At 41.5% G+C, this 20,622-nt stretch overlaps 4 protein-coding genes across 8 annotated transcripts in view; 2 read left to right on the forward strand and 2 right to left on the reverse strand.

The window, feature by feature from the left end:
• The window catches only part of grk5l (G protein-coupled receptor kinase 5 like), a 45,276-nt gene extending 40,461 nt beyond the window's left edge, over positions 1-4,815 (reverse strand). Inside the window, exon 1 of one of the 2 annotated variants that reach the window (XM_062543379.1) lies at positions 4,339-4,815. In XM_062543379.1, the coding sequence (XP_062399363.1) occupies positions 4,339-4,390 (52 nt within the window). In that variant the 5' untranslated portion in view covers positions 4,391-4,815. The remainder of the gene's footprint in view (positions 1-4,338) is intronic. The other variant, XM_062543378.1, reaches the window with a different exon arrangement.
• Positions 4,816-7,356: 2,541 nt separating this feature from the next.
• On the reverse strand, positions 7,357-9,966 carry lsm1 (LSM1, U6 small nuclear RNA associated). The gene is made up of 4 exons (XM_062543380.1): positions 9,609-9,966; positions 9,186-9,254; positions 8,643-8,758; positions 7,357-8,177 (listed from the first exon to the last, which is right to left on the reverse strand). The coding sequence occupies exons 1-4, from the start codon at positions 9,652-9,654 to the stop codon at positions 8,007-8,009; spliced, it is 402 nt and encodes a 133-aa protein (XP_062399364.1). The 5' UTR covers positions 9,655-9,966; the 3' UTR covers positions 7,357-8,006.
• A 176-nt stretch (positions 9,967-10,142) lies between these two features.
• bag4 (BCL2 associated athanogene 4) lies at positions 10,143-17,412 on the forward strand. 4 transcript variants are annotated; one of them, XM_062543381.1, is made up of 5 exons: positions 10,143-10,424; positions 11,171-11,290; positions 11,399-11,596; positions 11,845-12,117; positions 14,973-17,412. In XM_062543381.1, exons 1-5 carry the CDS (start codon positions 10,290-10,292, stop codon positions 15,501-15,503), a joined length of 1,257 nt encoding a protein of 418 aa, XP_062399365.1. In that variant the 5' UTR covers positions 10,143-10,289; the 3' UTR covers positions 15,504-17,412. The 4 variants fall into 4 exon arrangements, with proteins under 4 accessions (XP_062399365.1, XP_062399369.1, XP_062399368.1 ...); XM_062543385.1 differs by having other exon boundaries at positions 11,399-11,590; XM_062543384.1 differs by having other exon boundaries at positions 11,402-11,596.
• Positions 17,413-18,472: 1,060 nt separating this feature from the next.
• LOC134089612 (dual specificity protein phosphatase 26-like) lies at positions 18,473-20,531 on the forward strand. Its single transcript, XM_062544070.1, has 3 exons — positions 18,473-18,933; positions 19,415-19,626; positions 20,118-20,531. Exons 1-3 carry the CDS (start codon positions 18,848-18,850, stop codon positions 20,315-20,317), a joined length of 498 nt encoding a protein of 165 aa, XP_062400054.1. The 5' UTR covers positions 18,473-18,847; the 3' UTR covers positions 20,318-20,531.
• Positions 20,532-20,622: the final 91 nt, after the last annotated feature.

The raw sequence follows: 20,622 nt of genomic DNA on the forward strand, positions 1-20,622 counted from the left end.
AGTGAAAAAGAATGATCTGTCTCCGGTTTTTATTTTTAAGGCTGAGAAATTTACAGCGACTAGGCATCAGCGGGCCACACAGGAAACATGCCTGTCAGGAATGTGATTCCAAGGAGCCATGATGCAATCGACCAGCATCTGGATTCGGTGGAGCTCACACTGCTTTCCCCAGCCCAACATGTAATTTTTCTTCTAGCCCCTTTTCCTCTCTCTCTCTCACACACACACACACATTCTCACAAAACTCATTCGTTCCCGCTCTGCTATTCAGTCTCTCTCTCTCTCTCCCTCTCTATCCATCCCTCATCCACGATTTTCTCTCTCTCTCTCTCTCTCTCCTCCATGGTTTTCCCTTTCTCGCTCTCTCCCTCCCTCATTAGCATGGCGCGCAATGACGTCCATTCTTTCATGGCGCTCGGGTTCCACCACAGTTGAGCTACTGCCAGGCACTGAATTCTTGAATGGGGGTTTAGGAGGGGGGAGGGCCTATTCGCAGTCGTCATGGGTTACAGCTTGTACTCTGGGATGGCCGAGTCCTCAGAAGAGACCGGGGTCGGATTACACCCTCACACAGGAATTTACCACCCCCACCACCACCACTACCATCGTACCACACACACACACACACACACACACACACACACACACACACACACACACACACACACACTCTCTCTCTCTCTCTCTCTCTCTCTCTCTCTCTCTCTCTATCTCTCTCTCTCTCTCTCTCTCTCTCTCATCCTTCCACATGTCAGTCTACAGTGGAACCAGGCGGAAGATGATCTGTGCAAATACTTCAAGGTCTTTCAACTTCTTTGCTGTAATCACGGTTTTCAGACTTGAATACAGTCATACAAAGACATGCACAAACATTTTGTAAAGTAAAACGCTACAGACCTCCCCCACATCTAAGGTAAAGTGAGGTCATGGGCAAAATTTATGGATTCTTTCCTCCACCACTATGTACTTCCAGAACTAAATACCCTTAACCGACAAGAACCAAGATCTCGCATGGCTCAAGTAGCAAGCTTCTATTCTGTATCCAAGTCACAGGCTAAAGCTGAATTAGATAGAGGATGATAAATGAATGTTAACCAGTATAATAGTCTGCCATTACATGTAAGGGTAAGAAACGAACACTTTTTGTTTGTGGATATTCACCACAAGAAGACTGGATTACCGCCACTTGTGTGCAGGAAACGGCTGGTGATGACCTACACGCCTCCCCTACAGGGGCATCATGTGTCACAACTATACTTGTGAAATTCAGTTAAATGAAGTTTGTGAGGTCATTGATTGACACAAAGAAAGACAAGACATGCAATATCTGCACAACATTTGAAGGTGCTGAGCCACTAAAACATTATTAACTTGTACCTAGTGGGCCGTACAGAGTAAGCACAGCAGCCTCTCATTTGCAATGCAACGTTTTTTCTATTTAGTCTTGCTACTGTTCAATGTTCCATGAGTGTGAAAATCCATAAGATTTACTGAGACCTGTGACATTTTCTGGACATGTACATGACACATGAGAAATGTCTATAATGCAAAAGGAAGTGCATCATGTCAGCATCAGACAAAGTCCGAGCTATAACTTCTCATGGATGTTACAGCAAGTTGTGTTATTCCTCGCAGAAGACAGACAGCATTCAACTGAACACAATAAGAGCTACACAATGTAGTTATTTTACCTTAAAATAATGGCTCCAGACTCATTTTCATGCCACACTGACTTAAAATAAGGAGATGGTTGTCTGACATTCCCCCATGCGTATCCAGAATGTGTGGTATTGCACTATATGACGTTGTTGTGGGTAGGAGCATGACTCTTTTCATTGATCTTAGACAAACAGGGTACCTACTTAGCGCTAAATGGGCACCCAACATGTTGATAATTGATGGAAAGGGGAGTTCATACATTGTGTTATTTTAATTACACCTGGCTTGCTCCGTCCATTTTTAGATTAGATTAGATTCAACTGTATTGTCATTCTGCAGAGTACAGTAGCACTTAAAGACAACGTGTTTATTTATCAACATCGCTGAAATCGTTGTGGCTGTATTCATGTAGGCTACTGATAGTCATAGACTACATTTATTTGATCCTGTTTTGCAGAAACAATGTCACATCATCATGTCCTGTAGAAACAAGTTAAGCCGTAAACCGCACTGGAGTGACACTATCAAATTTAATTCTGGGCCTCTATATAATTATACATCAGAAGGGAGAGATGTGGATGTTGGTGTAGTGGAGTAGGAGTGATATTGTAACTCCCTCTCCAGTAGGACTCTGTATCTTTTGTGCTAAGAGAAAATGGCCATAAATTATTAATGCACACACAGAGAACACAAAATACAGCCATTCATCTTATCCCTAGTCTCATTTATCAAAGTTGGCTTGATATAGTAAACTGACTGGCAGTAACCTAAATGCCCTCATGCAACATGCAACATCCTGTATGCTTTTTAAAGCAATTGTCTCAAGGCATCAAATGAATGAGTGAAGAAATATATTTTATTATTGAAACAATAGCATAATATGTATCCTTCCGTAGGATGGCTTCCTTCATTTACTATTTTCCACACAATGAAAAAGCACAGATCATAGAAAATATAGCATGCACTCCCTCATTTATCCACAGTCACTTTGATTACCAACTGTTAGCCAGTTTGACAGCAGATTATAAATGCTAAATGCATAACTCAAAAAGCTGGTGGGCCAATATGGCACAGGACCTACACAGAAGGGGTGCTACCCATGAACAAAGAGGGTTACACACACCAGACTGTCCAAAGGTGGAGCCAAAGGGCTTAGAGGTGGAAGAGATTGTGCTGGGGTCGGGACAAAGGAGGGATGCAGCATAGGTTGAGCCATTAACTGCCCAAATGCATCTGACAAGCATCACTGCCTTCATGTTTTAATTGCTGCTGCATCAATGGCATAATTGAATCAGGCAGGAGAGGAAAGGGAAGAGTGGGGCAGACACACAGTTACTGGAGCCTCAGTCATGAGAGTGACACAGCATCCGATCCTACTGTGAAAGCAGTCAGGAGACAAACTACTTTTTGAGACTCCTATTTGTCTATAGTGACGTTGGCAATCAGTAGGACGGACAGACACACACACACACACACACACACACACACACTTTCCTTGGAGTCATTAGGCTTCATATGGGCCAGTGGTGTGTTGGTCTTTTTTTTTCAATGACCAGCAGACAGTAACAGGACATGGTTATCAATGGGGACTGGTTGTTGTTGTTTTAATCGCACGAATCTAAAGGAAATTTAGGCTGCCAATTCTTTCTCCCACATCCCACTCCTGGAAGGTGGTGTAACAACAATTCAGAGAACCGTCTGAACAGGATGAGAGTGAATCAGATGCTTTCCTTTCGGGCCAATATAGCCTCATCTGTTTCTGCTCGAAATGTGATAGCATTTCTATAAGACAATTATGACATTTCTTTCATACTCAACAGACGTTTTTTAACTTGAGCATCACTATTTGATAACGCGAAAGCCTCAATGTCGGCATCCATCAATGTCTAGTCTCAGTTTAGATGCAACAGTGTGTTAATGGAAACAAGTGAGCTTCGCCCTAAACAGAACAGATGTGACACCAGCCATAACGATTCCACGAGCCTCCCACTGTCTTATATAATACGATTCCGGTGTGGCGCGGCCGTACGAGTAGATGAGTCTTGGGGCCTTGTAAACTGTGCCACTTGAGGAAGTGGAGGCTCTTGTGGTTACCGTGGTCAGCGGACTAGTAGACCTAAAATGTCAGGCTATAGACACGATCTTCAATACATGCATTTACTCTTCGAATGGGGTTATCCAAGGTCCCATTTGGTGTTAGCTTGAAATCGAACGGCGTCTACACATTACGCACTCACCAATTTTCTCGCTTACGGACCTCAATGTACCACAATGAACACCCATGCAATGCATTAAAAAGTTCACGTTATGTTCGAGGAAATGTCAGAAACGGTCAGACTACCTCCCGAAATCGTAATTTGCCATACGAAGCGTAAAACGGATGTGGGAGGCTGATGTTTAACAGTATGGAAGGTGAACCACATAACGTTACGAACTGTCAAACGGTAGGCTATTACACAGGCCCGCACTGATAGCTGTGGCTAGAACCGTCTTTTTAATAAATTGTCAGTAACATCTCTCTACATCTGTTGAAATGTGCTTCGGAAAGTAAGATTACATCATCATTAATAGGCTACTCAACATCGACGAAAATACGGCTAGCGTTTTTTGGTATAGCGTATGGCGTTTGACTTCATACAAAATGCATTTTTTTCTAGGTGAATGTTGGCGATTGCTTACCCTCTCTTGCCTTTAGCAGTACCGTATTAGCCACAATATTCTCCAGCTCCATCAATATCCAGTCTGATGTTGTCGTTCGTTGAAGTAAAAGTAGTAGGCTACACACAGAGCAAACTCACGCTCGATCCCGACAGATTTTTTTCGCCCGTTTGTGGCAAAAAGGAAAGTCAGAATATGTACATATTAGTACAGTGAAAATTCTATTCGTAAACTACTGAAGAATTTACTATATACACGCGCGGTTTGAACTGTCCGTTCCAAAAAGCGCGTTGAGAGCATTTCCAGTTCCAAACGCCATGAGCCTGATTCTGACAGGATTCCCATCAAACAATCAAAACCGTTCACCCAGAATCAAAATCAACACAAGAGACGACTGGTGTCTACATCCTTTGATGATGCATTCCTGAGTGTAGCGAGTAGCCGAGGCTGGAGCATGGTAGATTACAACCTTAAGCAGACCGCAGGGGAGTTCACAAAGTAGTAGGCTTCCCTACAAGCTGACAAAGTATCAGCGCGCTCCCCCTCTCGGTTCTTAATGACACTGAGGTTGGGTTCGTAAGGTAGCCTACCCCTTTGCTTTCCTCACACAGTTAACACAAATGGTATTAGTGTTGTGTTCAAACAAATGCCATTAGCCTAACAGATGAACAAGTCAAACTGCTGTAGATTTCGGTCTATTCTTGATCATGTTTTGATAAACTCACTTTGTTGAGATACGTGGTTTGTAACAACAAAATACCAAATGCTGTCACAGGGGGCGGTGTCGTCAAGTGAAAGATGCATCAGTCAGACAGGCCACGCAGTTCCATCTATAATGCCAAAGGTACTTTTTAACGTAGCCTACCTTATGATTTGTTCAACACATGTGTCCAATATAATTGCGTAGCACATGTAGGCTACACCTTTTTCCCAATAACCGGTAGGCCTACTGTGGAGCCTTGAGCTAGAGGGGTTGGTCGGTACATCTGAAGGGAATAGTGATTTTTGGCAAGGTATGAGTTAGACAATACAGGTGTGATAGCATTGCATTGGTAGTCGCTTTTGAGTGTTATTAACCTGACATGTATGCATATGATCCATATGGATATTACAGGTGAATAGAATAAACTACATCTCAAGTAACAGATATCCCAACAAAACATCCACAGTTGATTATTTACATAGACCTGTCAATATTGTTTTTGCATTGGAAGTTTTCTGAAATACAATATATGTTAACAATAATTTGCATACATTTCAAATACAAAAACCTTAACATAGGATAAAGTCAGATTCAACATCCTTGTTTTTGTTTTTAATTTTGAAGTATGTTATTCCTGAAATGTTGTATTAGAATGCCTGGCTTACATTTTCTGAAAACTCATGTTAAATGTTCCACAACCTCTATTTACTTTCCTGTGTAACATTATCTGTCATATAGGAGCATAACTGCAAACGTTAGTGTTTCTAAGTACAATCTGGAGATTTCTGGTTCAGAGCTGTGAAAATTATAGATTTGTTTTTTCTTTAAAAAAAAAAAAAAAAAAAAAAAAAGGCTGTTGGCAGTATTTTGATCTGTTCAAAATACCCAAATTCAACACATCCACTGTAATAACATTTCACTCTAATATGTCCAAAATGAAAAATAAAAAATAATTTTGAATCTGATGTTATCCAGTGTTAAGTGGTAGTTGTACTTTGTATATTGGCTATAATCAAATTATAATCAAATTATTGCAAATTTCAGTAGATAATGGCTCATTTGGACCAATACACATAACATTTCAGAAAAGTTGCAATACAAATATTGACTTAATGTAAATAATCACATGTGAAAGTTTTGTGGGAATAGGCCTATCTATTAGTTACATAAGCTCGCCGGATGGGGGAGGAGGCGGAACGAGCCTCATGCTGGATTTGGAGTAAGAGAGAGGAGGAATGCTGGAAGCCAGGGGCAGGTGGGCAGTGAGCTGGCCACTCACTGCGGGCCCACCAACTGGAGGGTGTTGTGGTTGAGGGCCGAAACACCCAGTGAAGGTTGGACACCACCTGATGACATCTGTCCCTGGCCTAAAGCTACAGCTACCTGCTAAGGTAGCTGAGGAAGGCACCCTTAAGTGTATTTATCAAGTTCAGCCTATTCACCTGTAAGATATCATACAATGGATATGAGGTCCAAAATCACTATGAGACTTATTCCCCTTGAATGGTACCAAATGCCCAAAATTAGGGGGTCTGGCTCAGGGAGTTCCCAATTAATATATTTGATAGCGTACAGGAAAGACCTTGGTTGGTTGCGCCTTGAATGCATTGGTGGCACCATGATACACTGAAGACAACCACGAAAGGTGAATTGGTTGAATGAACCATACAATAGTTAACCAATTTCCTCACAGACTAGAATTTTGCATTACCTCTACTGAATAAGTAAAAAAAACTAATTCGACTTGATGTGGCCGTCTTCAGACGCGATTATTTCTGACATTCTGGTACGTTTTCAATCATTACATTATGTACAATTCTGGTTTGAAAGAAGTCGAATGGGCCTAATGACTGATTGAAACACCTTACACTAAATGTGACCATATCACAAATGAAGGACAGAATCCTTGCCAACCCATGGTATTCTTTCACACAAACATACAGGTAACCAGGTATGCCATGCTGTTGGAGGTGAAAATGCTGCATCACTATTCCGATCACAAGGAGATGAGCTGGCTCAATGGCCATAAAAGCATTTTATCATGTTTATTTGTATAGTGAAAGGACCGTTTTCATAGCCATCCACGTGTTTTCACTTCTAGCTCCTTGCATCACTTTTGGTAACTATAACAAGCTATTTGACATCTTTAGAACACTAAACATACCGGAGGTGCCTAATGTTGAGTTAATCCAGTCACAACTTTTTGACGTCATCACATATTTATGAAATATAGGTGGTCAAATCGACCAAAATCAATATTGTTTGCACCTTCAAGTGGTCTGTGACGTAAGCTTGTGTGAAAGAATATATTATCATGTTGGCAAAACCATTCAGCATCTAGTGATACAAAACAAGTTTAATTGAAGAAAAATATTGTCATGGTTCAGTTCATCACTTTCTTACACATGATGCTGACAAATAAAAGCCACTATAGCTTTTAACATAATTAACACAGAAACATTTCTCTTAACCGTAAGTTCACAATCATTTTAGAGCAGTTTAAACTAAGTGCTTTTCAGTTTGCTTTGTCCACATCCTGTAAGTGTATAGTGTCGGGCATCCAACAAACGACGAAAAAAAAACAAAAACAAAAACTCAATGATAGTGGACCATTAAGTATCAAGCTATTACTTCTTACTACCAACAAAAAAGATGGTTTACAGCTTCATTTAAACCAAAGGCTGGGGCACAAAACTGATAAGTGAGTTTACAACATTGTGTTTGAAAGTAGCATTTACTGTATGCGAGTAGGGTTCTTGCCATGAGATACACCTACACAACCAACAAAGGCAATTCTAGTGGACGTCTTTCATTATTTTTTCCAGTTCCAGTCCTTTGATGGAATGATGCTGTCACCATCACATTATGATCTGCCAACTGATAACTCCTCAACACAAACACAAACCCAACAAAAAAGTTCTACAACTGAATCCCAAAGGGAACCATTCTCTATTATTCGCAGACATGGAGAGGCTGACGAACAGACTCAAAAATCGTCCAGGGTGTCTGCTTTAGGAATAGACAGGCCTCGCTCTTTGACAGCTTGAAGCTTGAGTCTCTCGGACTCCTGTTTGGCCTGCTGCTCTATCCTTTGCTCCTCCAGGATCTCTTCAATGGACACACGCTGGAGTATCTGGTCACACTCTTTATCTAAATCCTTGTAGGAATAAGACAAACAGGAATGTCAGTGAGACAAAACTGCCAACACATGTGATGTAAACAGTAGAGCATACCAAAGTGCATTACTTTGTGCAACAGTGTTTGTAAAGCACATTGTTATTTCTCCATGTTTGGACGAAACAGTGATGAGGGATTAGGAGATAATTTGTAGACAGAGATGTACAGAGTGGCAAACAAATTAAGCCTTTTGATAAAAGCTAAATATCAAGAGGATATTTAAGTTGGCCTAAGTAGGCCTGTCTTTACAAATCTTTTCAAACATGCCGAGTGCAAAACACATTGAAACCGCAGAATACCCTCTCTCCCAAGAAAGTTGCTGGAATTGCACTTGACAACACTTACTTTCAACTCTTACATGTGCAATGTTGAACAATATGGGGGTGATTGCGGCTGAATGACTCTCATACTTTATTATAATCATATGATCTGGAGGAATACTCACTACTTCACCCAGTAGAACCACATTCTCTCCTCTGACAACAAAAATCCCTCTGGGGATATCTCCAAACTTCTTGCCAACATGAATGCGTTCCACAGTTTGATGCAACACCAAATTGGCTGAGGGGGGAAATATATTCCTTTTAAATGTTAAAAATACAAATGCATTAACTGAACAACAATGTCAAAAAGTGTTATCTGCATTTACTTGAAACCTTTTTGGTAGTAAATTGGTAATCAATCACAGTAGGTTACTAATTTATTTTGCAAATATGCCTAAGGTAGCCCACTGAAGCTAACGTAGCTGGAGCAGATACAGTAGCAACATAGAGGAAAACCCACTCCACTCAACCATAGATAGCATGGTTGGTCCTGCTCTCAGACCTCAAACGACTGGGCAACAACTCTTTACACACTAGTGTGAACTCATCGAATGTGTTTATTACATAAACGACACCGACCTTTTTAGGCTACATAAGAACTGAGACAAATTACGCAGTATGCGAAATTAAGTAAGGATGCACAAATAGGTTTTTGTATTACATACCAAATTGGTCTATGCTTCTGAGTATTCCTATTAACGTCCTTCCGTCACGAAGTAGGACGAGGTGTTTTTCTGAAGGGAAAATACAAAGATTCATGAAGCTTGCATGTGTCATTAATAAACGTTACTCTCAAGACAATCAGAGCATGCGACATGCTAGCAACTCTGAAATGTATGAGGTTTTAATATCTCATTCATCATCGTGGGTCTTACAATAAAATGTGTTGCAACGGGATATTTTAGTATCATAATAAGACAGGCATTCTGGATCCAGGACCCAAGAGCATACAGTAAATACCACGTTTACCCTCTTCACCTGCCGAACCAAGTATACTGTGAAGCTAACGTTAGCTCACAAGGATGGTTAACGTGTGTTACTAACGAAGGACCTCTCAACTCAGCCGTGCGATAGAAATTCCAACTTACTATCGATGTCCTCGATTAGACTAGCAGTTCCTGGCATATAATTCATTCTGGTTACATTTGCAGATTGTCTTCTTTGAGGGTTTATGGTTACAGGGAGTCTATTTCACAACTTAGTACATCAAGCCATGGATCAGTTCAAACAAGTATCGCATTGGAACAGGAAACAGCGTCCGAAGAAGCACATATTTCCTGTCAAATTTAACCCCTTGTGTTCCGTCTACTTTTCCACGTATGTGAGAGATTCTGTCTGTACTTGCGGCCTGCGTTAGAGTCTGAGTGCTCAGTGCTACATGAAAACACTTAAAAACAAGTTTAATGGCAAGGATTAGAGGTTTTGACCTTCTTTTCGGTACGCTAAGATCTGTAGATCCCTGTATGTTTGCCCTCACGTGGTAATAATTTTGGATTTTCCTATTGGTCCATTCGCTTGCTGTGGTAGCTCGTCACCACAGCTGACAACAGTTTCTGCCGTCTCATTTGTCGATATGTACTCTGACGCACATAGCGTTATGTAAAACAGTCTCTGTGAAGGAAGCGACTGAAGTGGAAACTTAAAGGAACAGTGTAAACAGTCTTTTTTGAAACGTTGAGTGTGACTGGAGCTGCGGTGGAAAGTGGTTGGTGAGAGTGCGGTGTAGCAAACTCCTGTAAAGCTTTCTGATTGAGCCGAGAGTTGCGCCAATGGCGTACGACACAGCTGGCAACGACAGGAGTGGAGGGGAGCCTGCTTGGGTCATGCATCAAATGCAGGCAAGCTCTAAACCGCACTGGCCATCACATTTTAACTCGGAGAATAATAACTGGAACGGCACCATGGTAATCAGTAATTTGGCAATTTAGAATTTCACACATTGTAAGAAACCTTAGTCAACTTAAAGTTACTAACCTAGTTCAGCTGAAAGGAGCATTCAGACCCTGTCGAGTTGTAAAGCTAGCAAACAAGCTAATCTAGCGCTAGCAATAGCTAGCTAGTTACATGCTCTTGAGTAAGCGAATTGGCAGTGATTTCAGCACGGTTTGTAGTTAGATAACCTTAGATTTAAAACGTGCCTTCCTTGTACAGTCTGTACCTTGTGCCGTTGTTTTCAACTAAATTAGTCCATCAGTAACGATTTGCGAGTTAACCTGAGCTAGTGCACCGTTGAATTGTGTATCTCTCTTTTGGCTAACGTTGAACGCACACAATATGCAATGCTATTGAATGATTTTTTACGTTAGTGTTATTTCATGATGGGCCACATTTTTTTCAGATAGCTGCCTTAATTGATATGCCGCTACATTGAATGTAACCGTTAATGTCATCCATTGCATGACATGTGTACGTTACTTATGTCCAACTTTGTGATCTAAGTTGGATAGTGCTATACCCAAATAGCTTCTAAATTGGAAGTTAAGTGAACCAAGCTAATGATTCATAATTATGTCAGGTGTGTTTATGCTGTACGATGCTTATTATTTCGCATCAGGGTGCTGAACAATTCTTGAGTGGCAGTGATTTGTCAAGAATATTGTGCATACCCGAGCATTGACTCATCACATTAATATAACTTTTTTCATGACAGGATTCGACGCCATACTCTGGATACCCCGCAAACTATTGGTATCCCCAGTCGCATACGACAGGACCTTATGGAAATGCGTATCCTCCAGGCACGGAGGTAAACGGGCAACCGCCCTATCAGGTACCATACTCATCCTACTATTATGTCACGGCTTTGTTTTAATCCAAATTGACGCCTGAATCAGTGAACTTTTGTCATGTAGGCTACATTCTGTCTGTCCCATTTCAGCAGCTCTCGGCGTACCCCAATGGAGTTTACAATCCTCAACAGTACTCCACAAATATGCTTCATCCATCCAATCCGTTCTACTGTGCTGAACAAATGCCACCCCGGCAGCCTCATTACCACAATCAGGGCTGTCCAGAACGAAGTGCAGCACAACCAGCACCACCTCCTTATCCTGTTCAACACTGTCAAGGGGTACATGTATGGTTCATGGTTTAACTTATTCTTCACTACTATTCTACTCTTCTATCACTACTGTCGGTATAGACTTAGAGCATTGCTGTGTTGTAAACTCCCAAGGATTTCACTATAGTACGCACAAACATTGGGTAGAGGACAAAGTGTCTGTGGACAGTATGTTCTGCTTGATCCCCCTCCTTGCCCATCACTTGCTCTCTTACTTATGTCTAGAGTTAACTGGTGTTCCTGTTAATGTTATTGTTGTTCAGGGCCCTGGCTACCACCCAGGCTCTTACCAGCACTATGGAGAAGGGGGTACCACGATGCCCCAGAATCCTCCATACCAGGGCCAGCAGGCCATGCACTCCAGAGCCCCACAACCAGAAGCCTGGGCTCATTCAGGGGGCTACAGCCCCTCTCCAGCCCCACAACAGCAATGGCAGCCCGGAAACCAAGCACCGCACGGTCCCTATGGCAACCACGTCAGGCCTCCCCACCCCCCTCCATGGCAAGGACCAGCCCCTCCTCCATATGAGCACAAGGTATATGTGAGCTATGAGAGGCATTCTTTTCGTGTGACTTAACAGGCCCTTTTCCTCACTCTTCCTTTCCTGGTTTCACACAGTGATGTAATCGCTGATCTATAATGAAAGACTTTGCTGAAAGGAAAAGTCTGTTGTCATATATTAAGCATGGTAGAAGTTATGTAGTGGTCTACCTGCCAATTGTGGCTTCAGGAATATATAACAGGAGAAGAGCAGTTTATATCTCATAATGTAACTTGGGGTTGTTGTGTGTATTTACTTGTTAATGACTTTGCTGTGTAGCTTGTCAGAGCCATTGGAATTTCAGTGTTTCCAGTCAAGTGAGTCTTAAGTATAGTGGATGACCTCAGCGGGCTGTGCTAAAGCCTCTTATGTAACCGCACATTGCTCACCACCAGGCTATCGGAGGTCACTAATTGCTGTAGGGCCCACTGCACACATAAAGGTCTGTGCTCTTTAAGACACCTAATCCATGTGCTCGAATGCAGTGGGCTATTTTCCACACACACACACACACACACACACACACACACACACACACACACACACACACACACACACACACACACACACACTACTTTTTCCTTTAGTCATTTTCCATTATATTCGTTTACTGGATTCCCTTGCTGATAAATGATGATTGACTAATGATTGGAAAGCCTTTTGAATAGCAGATGTTGTTGTTGTAGTTGAACTGACTGTCAGTTCAGTTTTACCTCGCCGTTAACTGTGATTTAGAGAGAGCTTAGAGAGGATACTAAGAGGTGTAGGGTGTGACTCAGGATAGTTATTGCCTCACCCCTGGATATCTATTGTCATGGCGGTACATAGTGTGAGTAACATGTGGTGAGTACGTTCTAAAGTCATGTTGTGACCTCTTCCTGTTGCTTGTGCTTCTAACTATCTGTCAGATAAATAATATAAATCCTTTTTTATTTCTGTGTGTTAGAGTTGCATATCCAGACATTATTACAGTTTTTCACAATTGCTAGAACACCTTTTTCAGAACTCTTTACCTTTTTCTCAAAACTGTGAACACAAAACTCATTTCTCAAACTACATTCTCGAAACCCTTCAATCTTGTTGCAAAACTGAACAATCACCTCAAAACACTTTGCTCAAAACTAACTAATGGTCTCAAATCATTGAATACATCAGGCAAAATTACACTCCTGCAGAGCAGTGATGAGACAATACACCAAACAATGGAAGACACAGTTTTCAGGGCAGGGTTTATGGCTCCTGGAGGAATTGTATTCATTCTAATTTGAAAAATAAAATATCACAATGAAAATAAAGAATAAGGACTTACATCACTCTCTACTCATATCCTCTAGCCTATATGAAGATATAAATCAATAGTTTTGTAAGTGAACAGAAAGACAGACTGATACTGTACTGAATATGATTTGTACTGTGATGCCACAGACTCTGATAGTACTGTAAGTATGCAATACTGTAATATTGTATTGTGCCTAAATTTAGACTTACTTGGACATCCTGATAACTCAGCTCTTTCACTCTCTCAGAGTTGAGCTCAAAGGGTAGTAAGTGTGTAACAGTGGATGTTCAGTGATTACTGTACTGTATGATAATGGACATTTACGCTATTTCTTTTCTGTAGTCTGAATCTTTGGATTATTGACGCCACAGAGAAACCACTGATGTTGGGTTGGACCATGAAGTCCTGCTTCTCTCATTGGCATTCCATGAACCAGAACATGGTCAATGATTGTTGCCCAAATATCATCATTTACAGTATTGCAACTCTTGGGACTCTGTCTTTCTCTTCATCCTCTTCCTCCTACCTGCACCCTCCTCTTCCTTGTACCCCACTTCTACTGTAACACACACTTGTTGTCCCCTGCGTCTCTGTCAACTCTGAACTGACTTATATTGGTTGTCACATCATTAGACAGAAGTGTTATCAATTTTGAGTGGTAGTGTTCAAATGGAGACAACTGTGTACTAATTGTGTTCAACTTCTGCATTGTTTGGTTATCAATATAATTAAGAAGTGCATCAGAATGTACAATGTGTTCACAGTTTTGCAAAACGGGTTAATGAGTTTGGTAAAATGGGTGAAATGGGTGAAAGTAGTCTATGGTTTTGCCAAAAAAGGGAGCAATTCAATAAATGTGTTCAGACATTTGAGAATTTGATTCAGAGAATGGGGTTTAGTGTTTGAGCAACTGTGAAAAACTGTAAGCTTAAAGGAACACAAAGAAAGAATTGATAGCTATGTCCCTTGCTGTCAGTATTCATGATGCCCAATTAGTCATAAACTGATCTATGTGATCAGCGGTACATAGTGTAATATTAAGCAATCCGGGTGCGCATAGGCAATGTAAGAGACGTAAAGGGGAACTATGCTGTTTTTTTTTTTTTTCTAGCTCAATTTATCTTAACTGAACAGCTTCGGTCATTGGAATGGTTATATGTCGGGTTGGATGGTGGGTGTCTCACTTCCACCTAGTGCCTGTGAGTGGAAAACCCACCCTTGCAACTTTGGGCCGGCGGGCTGCTGCACTGACAAACAGAAAGTCTCGCAGCCTCGTGATCATGCTCATAAAGCAACAGACTGACCGATTGAGGAGTGTTGTAAAGTATACAAGCTAAAGCTGTAGGGGACGCTCTGCAGAGAAACCTACGAGCAAAAAAACCAAGAAAACAGCAAAGAAATTGCCCAAACTGCAAAGTTTCTCTTTAACTCTCCATTTTATAAGTCAGTGTAGCATCAGAATGAGTTTGAGGCTGTTACTTTGAGGTAAAAAAAAAAAAAAAAGCAGCATTGTGTTTTTATATTATGGAATATAAAAAGTCAGTAAGTCCTCACGTTTTCAACCCCTCAGGACCATCAGTTCTCTGGGCAGCATCCACAGGCTCATCCACAGGCTCATCCACAGGCTCATCCACAGGCTCATCCACAGGCTCGTCCACAGCCCCTCGGGCCCAAACCTCGACCCATCACGCCCAACCAGGCCCAGGGCAAGCCCTCGGAGTTCAGCGCTCCCCCTCAACTTTACAAGCCAGGAGGCGGGAAGGTGCAGGAGCCCAAGCCAGCTCAGGCCGAGCCTCCTCCTCCTCCTCAGGCGCCCAACCCCACCAGAGCTCCGCCAGGCCCCCAGCTGAGTGACAACCCCAGTCTCGCCCGCGTCCAGCAGGTCATGTTCCGGGTACAGCTGCTGCAGGAGGACGTGGACGAGTTTGTGGGCAAAAAGACGGACAAAAGCTACCGGTGCCTGGAGGAGCTGCTGACCAAAGAGCTCCTGGTGCTGGACTCGGTGGAGACCAACGGTCAGGAAGTGGTCCGGCTGGCCCGCAAGGATACCGTGCAGAGGATCCAGGGAATACTGGACCAGCTGGAGAAGAAGGCCTTCTGATTGCGTGTGTCTGTGTGTGTGTGAGAGAGAAGAGAGATGGAGAGAAAAATGGAAGGGAAATGTGGGAACTTGGATGTTGAGGTTCTCCAGATTTTTTTTTTCTTTTCCATTTTCTTTTTCTGTTGTCTCAAGGCACTCTGCGCACTGTACTCCTTCTCCCTGGCTTGCACTGACCATTTCCGTTCAGTTGACCGCATGAATTATGAGATGTTAGACTTTGGGCCTTTTGTCTCATCTCTTTGAAGCTTTCTGCATTGAAGCTCACTTTCTGTAAGTCTAACACAGACGAAAATGTGGTACTTTGCAGTTGATAATGATGCCGTTAATGGGATTAGATCTGACTGCTGTTGTCCATATACTATTTTTCTTCCACTAATGATGAGACATTGAGGTTTCTTTTGTAAGGACAGATCAGTCACTGTAACAGTGGACATCCTGTTTGTTTTCTCTGGATCTGCATGTGGAACATGCTGACACTCTTGTCCATCCTCTCCAAAACCCTTCGAGCTGGTGTTCCCCTCCTGACACATATCCCAGCATCCTTTGTTCTTTATCTCCCCACGACAATTTCCTCTCCCAGTCTCAGTTCCAGAGTGGGCGCTAATGCGCACTGGGAACATTTGGCCAAAGAATTGTCCTTGTTAATGTAATCTGATTGTGTGTAGTTTTTTCCAAAACAATATCAGTGGTTGACATTGGCATCATTTCCGAGAGCAAAATTGTAGCTGTATGGCCAAAGCCATTTGCCACAACCCAGAAGGTTATAGTACTTAAGAATATGGATTGAGGCTGTTGTCCCTAATTGTTTAAGTAACAGAGAGAAGATAAAGAAAAACCCAATCCCATTCCTACGCTTGTTCCTGCTTGGTGTGCTTTTTTTCTTTTTTTGCCGTGTCGTCATGCTGTTGTAACACTTTCTAATTTGGAACGGTCCTTTGTATCTTTTCAGCTCGTTCTTCTTGTTCACAACATGTTTGCGATGAGCGTCCACATTTCTCATATGGTTTTACTGACTGCGCCCTTCTGTCTTCTAATATATAAAACCTCCTACTGCATCTGGAGTGGGTTTCTTACTTTTGCACTTGATCAGATGATGCAGCCTAATTCATAGAGTGCCCTGGCACAGCCTTTAAGTAAACACCTGTTGGTGCCCTTTCTCACACGATTTCATATCTGCTCTCATCTCGTATTACTTTGAAGTCCTCTGCCGGAGTACCTAACGCAGCATCATACTGAGAACTTTTAGTGGGAAGTGGATCTGTTTATAAGAGTAAAGATATTTAGGCCTCTTGATGAGGTATATACATATATGTATGTATGTATGTAAGACATTTTTTTAGAGAAAACACCTGTGTAAACGACATGTACTATATAAATATATTCAGCATTAACATGAAAGAGACAAAGCGGGTTGTTTCATGGTCATGGCACTTTTCAAAACAACCAGACAAAAGTACCTTTAACATCACACTTTGCACCAAAGTCACCCCCCTGGCCACCTTCTGCTGGTCCTCTTCCAGATCACAAGCATATCTGTCCTGATTCTCTATCTGAAAGATTTGTGCCATACTATCAGCAGGTGCTTTTATATGTAAAGAAAAAAACTGGAGCTGTGCATGGACAGTAATGTTTAAATTGTGTTGATCATTGTGTTATTTCTCTCTAATCCTGTAAATAATCTGTCTCGCTATCAAACTGAAACGTATATATATCTACACTTTACATGCAACATGAGAGATATATTTGTATAAGGTAGAAAACACAGAAATCCTAAGGACCAACAAATCTGCCTGCAATTGTTTCTATATGTAATGCATGGTTTTGGCCACACAGGGGTGCTGTTTTCCTAATAAGTGGAGGAAAGCAGCATTGGTGGTGAATCACATTAAATCTATCAGGATATTGTTAATGTGGTGTGACCTTATTTTCTTACATGTTGTATTGTTTACCTTACTGTGAAGGTTCAAAAGAGACTGATGACATGATTTCCTTCAAAATCTCTGTCCCTTCAAGGTGTTAATTGAATGTATTCAATTAGCTGCAATTAAGAATCACAGAGTGCCCTGAGAAATTAGCACAATTCCCAACATATTCTCCTGAATAATACTGTTTTTTTCCTGACATGAAATCAATCATGGAATATCTAGATTTGTATTTGCCAAGAGGTAGGCCTACAAAAGGAGGATGGCTGCTTGGCAACCCTAGTGAAATGCTTATGAAAGCATCTTTGCTGTTATCAGTATTATAGATCCTTGATTAAGGCAATAATGTGAATCAGCTGCTTATCAAAACGCCAGATAATTTCTTGTGATGGAAAGGATCAACTGCACCAAAAGACTACAGGGGATGAGAAATGGATCTCCAAAAAAAAAAAACAAACTGAACAGTTGTTTTGATACCATGTTTTATGACCATGCTGTCCTCAGTTACTCATGTAAAATGTGAATTAAAAAAGGTTATGATTTACAAATCATGCCAACCCCATATTTAATTAAGATATCAATTCAAGACAACATATCAACTGTTGAAGGAGAGAAATTGTACTATTTCATAGAAAATATAAGAACATTCTGAATTTAATGCCAGCAACACATCTTAAACCCAACCATATAGGGATTAAAATAAACATCCCAAAGAGAGTCTCTCGGAAGTAAAGATGTGGAGGTATTCATCACTCTGTGCTTAACCCTGTGAGGGCAAATTATGAAACAATATAAGAATGACTCTTAACATGAAATTGGCAAGGTTTTGAGGATTTTGCCATCCACAAATATTGTTACAATATTGTGCGGATGAATTCAACGTCACCTAGCCTATAGGCCTACTTTTGTAGGCATAGGCAGCTATTTAGGCTACTTGATATCTTTGATATCAGTATGTGCATGGTAGTGACTTGGCTAAGTCTTAAGTTAAGAGCTGTCAGAGCTCGTAAAATTTAATTTATGTATTGTAAAATGACCCACGACTAACGTGGGTGACTTGATTGCGTGCCCACTTCTGGCTCCAAAAATATCCCCCTTGCGTTGCAGGGGCTATAATATCCCGTGGCTACATATTCAGACCACGCCATGAATTGACAACTTGAGAATTCGAGCGGTCCCTTCGAAGCAAACGGCATGTCAATAATTTAAACTTCGCTATTGTAGCTTACAAGAATTGGACATCAAAAGGTTTTGATTTGGATATCTACGATTACGCGCAATCACTGGATGATCAAGATAATACTAGGCTGAATCAAGCGACTTCGGCAGAATGGCTACTCGGAATTATCTTTGGCAAAGTGATAGGCTACCTCACGTTCAGTCAAACCGGAGATTGACTTCAGTTCCCCTGGACTTGCCGTGATGGAAGTCGAACGTCTCCTTTTCACCGGGAAAATGATCATTAGCCATGCTGACGAAGTTTGGCCAAAACTTTACATTGGGGATTAGTAAGTGAATGCTCTCCACTGAATGGAATCGTTAGGCAATATAAAAGTCTGAAGCTGCATGTTGTCTGGTTATGCGTAATCTAATGACTGACTTAATATCAGCTGATCATGATTGGTTTATGGCACATTCAAGATCTGATCTGGGCCCAAGGGGTCGCCTCTCCTATCTGAGGCAATGACGAATATGTAATTGAATACAACATTTAACAACCAAGAAAAAACGTATTTGTGACAGATTCATTTTCAAAAATGCAGTTCAGTGTTATTCCTACTTCCAGTTACCTAACCTGTTGCTGCATATGTGCCCAAATAGCCTAAACAACTTTATCCCTGATAATTGAATGGTCACCTGCATGTCATAATGCCACATTGCCATAAATATCAGCTGTCATTGGTATACCAATGCACATATAGGCCTATGTCCTGTCATAGTTCACCTGTTTTGAACCTGTCATTCAGCTGAATGTGTGTCATGTTGCAGTGATAGTGCAGAAAATCGCAGTGAACTCACGGCCCGTGGCTTCACCCATATTGTGAACTGCGCACACTCGTCCAGGCGTGGTGGGCCCGACTACTACAGGGGCATGAACATGACATACCTCGGGATCGAAGGCCGCGATTCTCCTGACTACGACATGAGCGCAAACTTCAACACTGCTGCTGAATTCATTCACAAGGCCCTCAATGGAGGAGGTGAGCATTCTGAGATTCCTCTCAGACCTTGACTTTGAGTGAGCTTATTGCCAATCTCGTTTCAAAGGTTTTTTTTTTCAGTGTTAGGCATCTCTGAGACAGACATGTCCATAGGCTTCCGTTGTGATTAGAAATAGCCTACCCAGACCAGACACACTGGGCATTGTATACGCCCATGATCCTCGGCTTATTACAATAGGCCTACATTTGTGCTACATTTGTGCATGACTGCTATTTCTGCTCTGATGAGAAGTGTGCATAGTGAGCCAAATAGAGCCTAAGAGCAGGGCAGACCAACAGGACAGCAGACTGCAGTCATCTCTCACTTATACACTTTACTGTAGCCTACTCTGGTGGTATTTGATGTTTGTTTATTTGTTTTTCTCTAAAGTCATACTCAGTAGTCAGAGGCATATCCCATGGTGTCACCATATTCCTTTTCCCACATTTAACTTTTGGGAATTCATCAACAGTTTGTATTGCATTTTCAGGTAAAGTCCTGGTCCATTGCCATGTAGGTGTGAGTCGCTCAGCTACAGTGGTCCTGGCTTACTTGATGCTAAAACATCACATGACCCTGGTGGAAGCCATCACCACTGTGAAGGAGGGCCGTGGGATCATCCCCAACCGTGGCTTTCTACGACAGCTAATCAATCTGCAGATCCAGCTCTATGGCAAAAATAGCCACTAAAACAAGACATACAAGATTAAGTTCATGGGAATTTAAACTATAGCCTAAGTATGGATGTTAATTTCTAAATTGAGTGGGACTTGGAGCTGCATTTCGGGATACTGACATGCAAGAAACTAATGAACATACGATCCATACTGACTGGGACTTTTGGAAGTCCTTGTTCCTGCAGAAGTGTCATGGACTAGTTTTTTTTTTATTATTATTATTATTATAGGCCTAGTTTATGTTCTGTTTGGTGAAGTTGATTTATTATTATTACTATTACTATTATTATTATTATTACTATTACTATTATTATTATT

Source organism: Sardina pilchardus, chromosome 8 (assembly GCF_963854185.1).
Source record: "Sardina pilchardus chromosome 8, fSarPil1.1, whole genome shotgun sequence".
In the NCBI taxonomy this organism is placed as follows: Eukaryota; Metazoa; Chordata; class Actinopteri; order Clupeiformes; family Clupeidae; genus Sardina; species Sardina pilchardus.

What these genes read in the sequence shown, in the direction of transcription:
- lsm1 (XM_062543380.1), bottom strand. Translation starts at nt 9,654, where the DNA reads ATGAATTATATGCCAGGAACTGCTAGTCTAATCGAGGACATCGATA. An exon ending in TCTAATCGAGGACATCGATA is followed by an intron (nt 9,255 to 9,608) that starts GTAAGTTGGAAT and finishes TTTTCCCTTCAG; the next exon opens with AAAAACACCTCGTCCTACTT. An exon ending in CAGAAGCATAGACCAATTTG is followed by an intron (nt 8,759 to 9,185) that starts GTATGTAATACA and finishes TTCCCCCCTCAG; the next exon opens with CCAATTTGGTGTTGCATCAA.
- bag4 (XM_062543381.1), top strand. Translation starts at nt 10,290, where the DNA reads ATGGCGTACGACACAGCTGGCAACGACAGGAGTGGAGGGGAGCCTGCT. An exon ending in AACACTGTCAAGGGGTACAT is followed by an intron (nt 11,597 to 11,844) that starts GTATGGTTCATG and finishes ATTGTTGTTCAG; the next exon opens with GGCCCTGGCTACCACCCAGG. An exon ending in CTCCTCCATATGAGCACAAG is followed by an intron (nt 12,118 to 14,972) that starts GTATATGTGAGC and finishes TCAACCCCTCAG; the next exon opens with GACCATCAGTTCTCTGGGCA.
- LOC134089612 (XM_062544070.1), top strand. Translation starts at nt 18,848, where the DNA reads ATGGAAGTCGAACGTCTCCTTTTCACCGGGAAAATGATCATTAGCCAT. An exon ending in AAACTTTACATTGGGGATTA is followed by an intron (nt 18,934 to 19,414) that starts GTAAGTGAATGC and finishes GTCATGTTGCAG; the next exon opens with TGATAGTGCAGAAAATCGCA. An exon ending in CAAGGCCCTCAATGGAGGAG is followed by an intron (nt 19,627 to 20,117) that starts GTGAGCATTCTG and finishes TTGCATTTTCAG; the next exon opens with GTAAAGTCCTGGTCCATTGC.